We start from the raw sequence: 11218 nt of genomic DNA, 5'->3' as shown, positions 1-11218 counted from the left end.
AGGTACCGGCAGACTAAGCAAGGGGAAAGCATTGTCTGCTGTAAGTCATAGCTACTCGCCGTGAAGGAAACTTACGGATTGTGACACGATTTGACCTTGTGGTCAAGGGTTTCAGGTAAGAAATACAATCCCTGGGGCTTTCGTTCTCTCAACCACGGTCTCAGGATGACGGTGCCAGCGGTTTTACAGACTGATGTGTTCTTTTATTGGGAACATATATAACCTACATATATTTTTGAGTTCTTTTGTGTCTTTTTGTTTTGAAGACGTTTTTTATAGAAACTTGAGAGAACGCTGCTGCTTTTGACTGAAAGACTGTAAGTCACGCTTGTTAATTAATGTATTTTCAGCATAAGTAAAATGCTATCCTTATGTAAACGATGGCAGAATGTCATCAGAAGAAATCAGAGTCCAGGAAGAAATTGTAAAACGAACAACTCATTGTATTACTCTTAAATTTTATTAATGCCTTCAGTTTGTGCGTCATTTAAAACAAGATATGTGCTTTAAAAAGCATTCTTATACATAAACAGATCAAGGGACAGTTAAGTCATTTATCCCTAAGACATGCACATCATTTTTATTCAGTTGTGTATACGAAAGGGAAATCCACTTTAAGTCCTCTTCTTTGGATTAAAGACATTTGGAAATTATTATTCAGGAATGGCAAATGTTTTCCTCAAACAAATGTGTTTTCCGATAGGAAATGCTGATGCGATTAAAAGGCATTAGTGTTGATAAAGAGAACATTTGTAGAATGCATGGTCGCCAGGAAAAGCGTTCCAGTGGGCCTGAAATCCGTGTCCAATTAATGAACCGAAAGGTTTACGTGGAAGAACAGGTAGCATCAGCCAGGTTATATGACACATATATATTCAAGGCACATGACTAGGCTAAACAGGTGGCTAGGTTTTACAGACTGATTGATTTGTTCTTTTATTGGGAAAATAGTCGAATATAATAGAATTTCCGCTTACTGGCACTTATTGATCAATAAATGCAGTTAGATCCAGAGCAGTAAATGTCCTTCCAGATACACACCAAAAGTACACACCGGCAGAGAGACGTCACAGTCGCCGAAGCGAAGCATCCACAGCAGTTTTCCTACAGTGCAGTTAAATGGATGCTGAACTGTCTTGCGTTGTTTCTAGACATGGTCGTGCCTACTCTCGTTTCACGAAAGAATTCTTCAAAAGTAGGCAGATTAAAGAACTTACTGAACCACAAAGGATGCTCAGACTATTATTATTCGACAGCAGCCAGACCCAAACCCTGGAGTTGGCCATGTTCTGTCTGGGCTTTTCCCAGAAAGGAAAAACCTTCCCACGCTGCCTCCATTCACAGAGCCAAACCGTTAGCATGTCCTCTGTGGTGCCTCCCCACCCCCTCCACTGTCTATTCTATTAACTATAGAATGGCTCTAAAAATCAACTGAGGACCAAAGAAATATGTGGAAAAACCATAACCTTCGGCCATATTTAAACCATTATCTTCTCAAATCAACTGCAACGGGGAAACAGAAGCTACTGAGCTCTGTGAGGTTTGCAAATGGTCAAATCTTTCTTCCTGAAAGTGAGTACTAGGAAGTCGAACATAATTCCACGTGCTTCTAATGGGCTAGCGAAATACTCTCCCTCTGACCAAGATAGAATGTCTAATACTTTATCTGCTTGGGCTGCTAGAAGCAGGCAGCACCAACAATTGAATTACAATTCCCCAAATAACAGTAATTCTCCATTCGTATTGTTTTCGAGCATCTAAAACTCCTCAATACCAAAAGACATAAAGATGAGATGGTAGCAATACGTGTCTCTTGAATACTTTTCTGTGCACGTACAATGTTCAGCTACAGTTTTAGCAGGCAGTTTACAAGACTGGTGTTTTCCACCTTGGCGATGGCTTTGTGCAATCACCGATATGAAAACGTTTCTCTGAGTCTATAATACTAGTTAACAAACCAAAGAAACGGACAAAAGCCTTTTTAAGGCTACTGCTGCAATAAATGGTTCATTTTGAAGTACACTGGAATAAACTGACTGAGAGGACAAAGATAAATCTGGATGCATAGAACAGGATTAAAAACAGAAAGAGAAAGAGAGGGCTGAAGAGACTGGCAGACGCCATCTGTCAGTAGTGAAAGGTTTAGATCATTCGGCCTTTTAACTCCTTGTTCTCTCATGTCGTCCGGTGAATAACTTTGTCTTTTCTATTTTTTCACACAGCTGGGCCATGTAAATCCACCACACAGAGGTGACACGATGATGTAGATGAACACCTGGAGGGGCGAGGAAGGCGATTTTATTGTCCTGGATCTACCACAGCCTGCTAAATCTTATACAGAGCAGTGACCTATTAACGATACACGAAATCAAGCGCTTTCAAAGACAGAAGCTGAATCAGACTTATCCTTTCCGGAACAACTCTCAGCCATTTGAATTCCACTATTCCGCTAATTTCTCCAGCGACAATTTCTCTTTACTAGGTACTAGTACGATTATTATTAAGCGTATGCTTAGGTTGTACACGCGGATTAATTTTTCATTGTTGGGATGTCCGAAAAAACTCAAAAGCACGAGCGGAGACTCTGTATCATTTATGAGCAAGACGTCGCTACCATTTCAGAGGATAATGACACAATAATTATAATTAGCAAATTGAAGGAAAGCTGATGGTAAAGAAACACAGCAAAAATGCCAGTCCCGTTATAGATGTCAACTTTTTATAACGTTATTATTTTAAATTACAGTATTTTTAATAGCATATGCTTGTTCATATGACTATATTACAAACTAGATTTATTCTAAACATTGCATTCGCTGCATTAAATTAGTCATTTTGTTTTGCTTTCGATCACAACTTTTCGAGTTAAGTGACTGGTTTCGTGACTTGCATGCTTGGAAAAGAAAATTTAGGAATCCCGAGCCCTCTCCGAAGTCATCCAAGTGTTGCCTTCCTCCTCTACAAATGTTGGGGGGTGGTTTATGGCACACTCTGGTTATCGACAAACAGGTTAAAGTGCTCACATTACACATACTCCAATTCGATACGGAGCTGACAACGTGCTGCAGCTGAAATACCACGATCTTTAAAGCGGAAGCGCACTGTGTCCGGTGACACCAGTTGGCAAAGACAGATACTGCATTTCGAGCAGAGCTCTGCATGTAATAAGTGATCAATGGCTATAATCGGAATGTGACAATAATCCAGCTTCACGAGTCAATCCAAATTCCCAGACCAGAGGAGGAAGGGGAAAAAAACAAACAAACTGAGGAGCCTACAATGTGCCACCCGGGGAGACATCAAGGGCCACGGCACCAGTTCCAGTGTGGCAGCAACAGCTCTGTGGCTGTCCCTCACTGGGAGGTGGGGCCAGCTGCCTAAGGCGGATGACCTTGAACAGGGCACGAGTCAGTCAGAGGTATCTGCGTGGAGCTAACTCTGGGCTTCTGCAAATGACGAGAGGATGGGGAGGAAAGGCTGCTTTGCCCAGTCACGTGCTACCCCAAAGTGAAGCATCCGCGCTCCTTAGAGCAGCAGCTCCCATTTTTGCTTCAGGACCACTTTACGCTCTTAAAAACTAGTGAGGACTCCGAAGAGCTCTCGATCGAGGTCGTTATAACTATCCACGCCCACTGTATTCTAAATGAAATTTTAAAAATACCTATGTCGTTCACTGTAAAATCAAAACAATAAACCCATTACATAGGAACGTAGCTATATCTCTGTGCGGTCAGTTTTGTGTCCACTGGGCGAGGCTAGCGGGTTGCTTTATTCTGGAGATGTGATTAAAACTCGCAGCTGACTTTAAGGCAGATTATCCTACATATTCTTAATAAGCCTGTCTCGGTCAGTTAAAAGGCCTTAAGAGCAAAGCTGAGGTTCCCTTGATGAAGAAGAAATTCTGCCTGTGACTTACAGCTGTACTTCTGCCCCAGAGTTCCAGCCTGCCCTACAGATTTGGGGCTTGCCTAGCCAGCTCTCACCAGCATGTAAACTATGTAATTCCCTGTGAGGTAGCTCTCCTCATACATCCAGAAAAATTCAAGGGTACAGTACATTCGTTACCAAGTACAAGTTCCATGAATAAAGGTTAAACTGAGAATAGTAAGAGTTCTTAGAAACGTAAAACGTGGCTATGAAAAATAAATAAAATCAATAGAAGAGGTGGAGAACAGAATGAACAGACCTGAAAATAAATTTAGTTTGCTGGAAGAGTGAGCTGAATGCTTCTCCCAGAATGCAATGCAAAAAGGAGTTGAAACATACTAAAAAGGCGACTAGAGATGCGGGATAGTTCAAAGAGGTCCATCGCCTGGGTTCCAAGAGAAACAGCACACAGAATAACATATACTTAGAGACAAGAGAACTCCTAAATAAATATTAGGAAAGTGAACTCATCACGCATTGAAAGAATACTACATAATAACTTCTTAGTATTTATCCCAGAAATGAAAGAATCCTTAATTATAAATGCACTTATTCATGTAACTCAATGCATTAATATTAAATGTAAATGGTCGCATTATCAATTCATTGGGTGGAGGAATATCATTTCCTAAAAAGAAATGCCTATTCCTGATCAAAAGATTAGCAATCTAGTAATAAAGTTAACTTGACAAGAAAAAATCTAACAAGAATTCATAGCAAATATCTCTCTTATAAAGGAAATATTAGAAACATTTCAATTAAAACCAGGGACTAAATAATTACCACTGACACCATAATTATGCAATCTTGCTAGTAAATTCAAGAAAAAAATATATATATATCATGCAAAATTATACATAGTACATACGTACATGAATTTGAAACTAAAATGATCGCAGGTGGCATTATGTAAATTTACCTACATAGTGGGGTCAGTTAACTATAGCCCATGGCCTGTGAGCTAAGAACGGTTTTTATATTTTTAAAGGGTTGCTTAAAAAGAAGATGTGACAGACTGTATGTGGCCCAAAAAGCCTAAAATATTCATTACCTGGTACTTTACAGAGTGTTTGCTGACTCTTGACCTACAGCATACAGAAGAATCAACTGACAAACTATTACAATAAGAGTTACATAAATCCATTGGACACAAAATACAGCAATTAGACAACACGAAAGTAAAGAAATAGAAAATGGAATCAACTAGAAAATAGAAACGTAATTCGAAAATATGAAATCGGTTAGAAAAGGCAATTTTAAAAGAATCTCATTGCGGCAAAAACATTAAAAATCCAGAAATATCTGGAATGCCTTGCACAACTCCTTACATGGGGTTGAAGTAGAGATAATATTCCAATGTGACTTCATGGGACAGCGACTGCCTGGTCACGTGTTTCACCATTAACAGTTATAGGCAGCTCATTTCAGAGTGCTAATCGTTAGAATTCCAGCAGCTGATTTCTTAAAGATTAAAAAATAAAATCACACACAAAAAGGACACTTACGATTGATACGACGATGATGATGATGGTGAGCTTGAGATTCTTCATGCACATGGCTCGGGCAAGGTTTCTGCTGGTTGTTTTGAAGGTGACAGACTAGAAGAGAAGCACGAATTGTCTGACCCCCGGCACCGACCAAATGATTGATTGGCAGCAATACCGCCTACTGTCACTAATTCTGTTAAGTGCCAATGTTTTCGACCCCTCCCCTGTGTTCACAGGAATGGGCTGGCCACTCATCATCGCGAGCTCCTGGGAGCAGGCCTCTGCCACGTCTGCAGGAAGCAGTATGACCCACAGGCAAGGCTTCCCTCCTATGCCCTGTCCGCCAGGGCCGTGCCCGTGACGTCGAGCCGCAGAAGCGGTTCTTTCTGTTAATGAAAAAGCCCCACCTGCCTTATGCCTCCAATGAGGAAGGCTCCTTCTAAGCCACTTGGCCGCAATTCTGCCCAGTCTGATCCTGAGATTCTGAGCGTAAAACCTGCTCAGTTTCCGTAGGATGGTATGTCTTTGCTTGTATGAGGGCCAACCCCCACCCCAAAACTGCACTCCTTCAGTTATCCATTTTGTTTTGAAACATCAATTTCTCAATATCTACTGAACCATTCCTACGAGGACACAGTTGAAAACAAACAAGCAAGCAAACAAACAACAGAATTCCTTAAAAACATAGCGATTCCACTCCTAGATACGTACCCAAAAGAGATCTGTGCACGATTCAGCAAAAGACATATACGAAAATATTCTCGACTGCACTATTTCTCTTATCTCAAAACTGGAAACGGCCCAGATGCCCATGCACTGTACCATGTAGTGAAGAACTTAAACTTGCCCTCAGCTCCTAGGAGGTAACCTTGGCTTCCCTGGGGGCTGAGGTCTAGCCCAAAAGTCACAATGTGATTTAAGGTGGGGACTAGTCCCTACGGAATGACCAACTATGTGATTTAGGGGCTTTGAGTCATACCTAGGGGAGTTGGAGACTGGAGAAAAAATCAAGCCAGTGGGCAGTCCGATTGTGTCTGCATAATGAAACCTCGATAAAAACTGGACACCAAAGCTTGGGAAAACTTCCCTGCTTGACAATACCTTATGCATGCTGTCACACGTCTATGCTGGGAGAGTAACGTGTCCTGACTCCATGAGGACAGGACAACAGAAGCTCCGGGTTTGGTACTCCCCCAAACTCCACCCTATGTGCTTCTATATTTGGCTGAGCTTAATCTGTAACCTTTGCCTGTAATAAACCATAACTGTGAGTATAACAGCTTTCATGGGGTTCTCTGAGTCCTTCTAGTGAATCATCAAAAAATAAATTCGCGGCTGGTGTCAGAACTGAGGGCAATCTTGGGGACTGCGCCCTCTAAACTTCATAGTTTGTGAACTTCTCGGCTGCCTGAATTCTTTGCAATTATTCACAAACTAAATCACATTAAAGAATCCAAGAAAGAGGAAGATAACATGGATAAGAAAAAGTAGTGAGCAATGAAATTAATAAACCTAAATGTAGTTATGTGATTCGAGAGGTGGAGATGGAGAGTCCTCTAGGATCTTCAAGTCGGTATTTGAACATTGATAAATCACCTGTTTTAAAACCAGTTCCGCTATAAAGAACAAAGATGGAAACAACCCAAAGGGCCCATCGATGGACAAATGGATGAAGAAAATGTGGTGTATCCATACAATGGAGTATTATTCGCTCACGAAAAGAAATGAAGTTCTGATTCATGCTACAACATGGATGAAACTCGAAAGTATGATGCTAAGTGAAATAGGGCAGATACAGTAAGAGAAATATTGTAGGATTCCACTTATATGAATGTACTTAGAACAGGCAAATTCATACAGACAGAGTATGATTAGAACCAGGGGCTGGCGGGGAAGGGGAATGGCAAGGTACGGCTTTAGGGGTACAGGATTCCTGTTTGGGAGGATGACAAACTTTTAGAAATAGTGGTGATGGTCGCGCAACGTCGTGAATGTAATTAATGTCACTGAATTATACACTTAAAATGGTTAAAATGGCTCATTTTATGTCACATCTATTTTACCACAATTTAAAAAATTATAATATGTCAAAAAACCATTGAAGTGTACACTTTAAACGGGTCAACTGTATGGTCGGTGAATGATTCATCAATAAAGAAATAATTCAATAAAGCTGTTAAAAACCAAGAGGTGATAAAATGAAATAATTTTTAAAATACCTCAATAAAGAAAATTAAAAAAAAAGATAATGAGGAACAAAGGGGCTGGGGCAAATATAAACCAAAAATCAACATATGTTACTTAAATCCAACTCTATCAATGTGTACATTATATGTAAGTGGAATAAATATTTCACTGGTAAACATGCTCCATATATTCAAGAAGGTAGAGGAAGGCACACATGTGTTAGAGAGACACATGGAAGATAGAAAAAGATGCAAATCAAACTTGTAAAGACGAAAAAGACATGAGAAAAATACTGCATAAGAAAAGATAAGTAAACTTGGAGACACAGCAATAGAAACCCCTCTAAAGAAAACGCAGAAAGAAGAGACTGAAAAAATAAACAGACCATCGGTGAGCTGGGGGACAACTTCGAGTGGCCTAATGTACATGTAATTGGAGTCCTGGAAGGAGAGGAGATGGACAGAAAAATACTTGAAGAAATAATGGTTGTATATTTTCCTGATTTGACGAAAACTTCAAACCCACAGCTCAATAAACCCAAAGCTGAAGAAACATGAAGAAAACTACACCGAAGCACATTATAATCACATCTCTTGAAATCAATGATCAAAAATAAACCTCAAAAACACCCAGAGGGAAATAAACACATTATGTATGTAAGGATGACAGCAGAACTATGTAAAAAGACAGAGATAGAACATCTTTAGATTCTTGAAAGAAAATGTCTTTAAAATAAGGAAGTAAAATCAAGGCTTGCCAGACGTAGGCATACTGAAAAGAATTCATTATTAGCAGATCTGCACTACAAGAGAAAGTAAAGATCTCCTACAGGCAGGAAGGAAATGATACCAGAAGGAAATGTGGGTCTAAACGAAAGAATGAAGAGGTACTAGAAATGGGTCAACGGGAAAAGATGTTTTTCTTGTTATTTAGACCTCTTTAAAATATAATCGGCTATGTAAACAAAAATAACGATGTATCGTGAGGTTTCAAATATATGTGTAAATAAAAGTAGTAGAAAAATATCATCAAGGCCAGAAAGGTAAAGTGGAGGTAGACTATTTTACGGTTTTTATATTGTTTGTGACGTGAAATGATACCACTTGGAGGCAGACTACGGTGAGTTAAAGACTTATACTGTAAACCATAAAGCGAACATGAGATAACAAAGTTATAGCTAATAAGCCGACAAAGAAGGTAAAATGGAATTTAAAAAGCACCTGAATCGAACAGAAGGCAGAAAAAGAGGGAGAAGAGAAAAAAAAAACAAAACAGAAGGGACAAATAGGAAACAGATATCAAAATGGTAGATTTCAAACCTCCCTACAAACAAAACTCCGGGATGAGACAGCTTCACTGGTGAATTCTGCTAAACAGCTGGGGGACAGATACATCAACAGCACCTAACCCCTGCCAGAGGGTACACAGAGAGAGGCGACACTTCCCAAGTTGTTTGATGAGGCCACTGTATCCTTAATACCACAGCCTAGAAAGGATAATGTATTACAGACCAACATCCCTTACGAACGCAGACGCAAAATTCCTGAACCAAACAACAGCAAATCCGACAAGGTCTCATATAAAAAGGATAATATATCGTGACCTTGCAGGAATGTTGGCTTAACATTATAAAATGTTAACTGGATAAGTCACACTCCATCAGAGCAAAGCAGGAGGAGAAAAACCATACAATCTTCTCAAGAGATGGAGAAAAACATTTGACAAAATTCATGAATAAAATTCTCAAGTGAGGAACCGAAGGGGATTTCTTCCACTTGATAAAGGACACTATAAAACAAATCTGTGATTAACAACGTAGTTAGTGAAAATATTGAATTTTCCCCCATAAGATGTGCTACACACAAGAACTTGCGCTGCCGCTATTTGTATTGGATTCGCTATTGTGTAGAAGTTTCCAGCCAGTGCAGTAAGGCAAGGAAAAGAAATAAAAGGCAAGAATCTACAAAAAAGCTCCTGGAACTAATAAATGAATTTTGCAGAGTTGCAGGCTAGGAACCAGGTCAACATAGAAAAATCAATTTCATTTTTATATATTAGCAATGAGTATTGGGCTATAAAGTAGCCATTAAAGAGCCTGCAGTTGTGACTTCTGTATAATGCCTTCCTCCGATTAACACAGCTCTGATGAAAACCTGTTTAGCCTTCTAAGACCTACTGTCAATAAACGTCCCTTTTTAAACTAACTGACAATAAACATCTAAAAAGCTCTTACTATGTAGCAGACACGGCGTTAGGTGTTTTGCATGTATTATCTGATTTAACCCTCAAAACACTATGAAGTGGGTACATCTCCACTTTACAGATAACAACTGGGGCACAGAGAGGTTAAGCAACTCGCCTAAGTTCACACAGCCAGTAAGTGGTGGAGATGGGATTCAACATCTGGGAGCCCGACTCTGGAGCTGATGCTCTTAACCACTACAAGCTAGCTGCCAGTAAGAAGGAGTGTGATCACGCACTGATCTGTTTCAAGGTGTAAACTTCCAGTCTGCATTTACACTTGTCACTGCGTAGGCCCAAATTGTAACCGATCTCTGCCCTCCTTCCAGTCACCGTATACCTATCGTCTTTCCTCCAGACCTTCGCTCATTCACCACATGGACAATGCAAAGACACACGTCACTGCTAAATAAGGAGGTCACAGGAACACACTGACATTCCTTTTAAGGCTCAGTGGCCCTTCACAGTCCCTGCCGCTTGCTTGACATAAGGAAAGCCCAAGCTGTCACAGTAAGCAAGAAAGCGAATGAACTGTCCAGCTTTCAGGATTCACACTGGGTCACAAGTGGCCTGAACATCTTTCGTGTTTTACGAAACGCACAGAGAACAGACTAGCATGTGCGGCCGAGGTGCTAAATTATACAGGAATTAATTCAAAGCTTTAAAAAAAAATTGCTTCTGTAAATGGAGTATGTTTTCTGAACCAAAGCTTCCTTAATGGCTATTAACGGGTCATGGTTTTTTCTCTATGCCTCGCCGTTATCCTCATAATCACAACATAATCACATAATGGAGGTTAGAAAAGGAAGGAAAAACTACAGTACTGAATTGAAGACATTGCCCTATTATGTTAGGCATCAACCACAGTTTCTCTGCTTTACATCCTGAAAAATAGCCCATACTTACCGAATCCACGAGATTTTCTGTTTTATCTATCAATAATTCCAATCTTTCTCCTCGCTGAGCTACCAGATCTAAAAATGTTGGAAAAACAGAAAATACCATGTTTATATTAAAAATCTGCTATTTTTGTCTTTGTTTTAAGTCAAATCTTATTTGAATTATACTTGGTATTCTTGATAACTCATAGTTACTAGAGGAGCACTTACATCTGTAAGAAATAAAAGGTTTTACTGAAGCTTATTAATTAAAGTAGGGGTTGGCAATTTTTTTCTGTAATGGGTCAAATACTAAATATTTCAGGCTTTATGGGCCAAACGGTCTCAGTCACAATTGCTTAACTGTCAGACATAGACAATATGTAAACGAACGGGCATGACTGTGTTTCAAGGAAACTTTATGTAGAAAAACAGACCAGACTGGATCCAAGGGATATAGTTCGCAAGCCCCTAAATTAAGGGTATAATCTGAAAGCG

At 39.8% G+C, this 11218-nt stretch overlaps 1 protein-coding gene across 1 annotated transcript in view; it reads right to left on the bottom strand.

Annotated features, from left to right (window-relative positions):
• Positions 1-438: 438 nt before the first annotated feature.
• Positions 439-11218, bottom strand: part of LOC105309241 (vesicle-associated membrane protein 7-like) — a 41841-nt gene continuing 31061 nt past the window's right edge. The window contains exons 5-7 of the mRNA XM_011385359.2: positions 10749-10816; positions 5433-5525; positions 439-2275 (exon numbers count right to left, since the gene is read on the bottom strand). Of these exons, the coding sequence (XP_011383661.1) occupies positions 2207-2275; positions 5433-5525; positions 10749-10816 (230 nt within the window). The 3' untranslated portion in view covers positions 439-2206. The remainder of the gene's footprint in view (positions 2276-5432; positions 5526-10748; positions 10817-11218) is intronic.

This window comes from Pteropus vampyrus, unplaced genomic scaffold (genome assembly GCF_000151845.1).
Source record: "Pteropus vampyrus isolate Shadow unplaced genomic scaffold, Pvam_2.0 Scaffold701, whole genome shotgun sequence".
In the NCBI taxonomy this organism is placed as follows: Eukaryota; Metazoa; Chordata; class Mammalia; order Chiroptera; family Pteropodidae; genus Pteropus; species Pteropus vampyrus.
The sequence above is the reverse complement of the archived record's forward strand: the minus strand, read 5'-3'. Positions and strand labels throughout refer to the sequence as shown.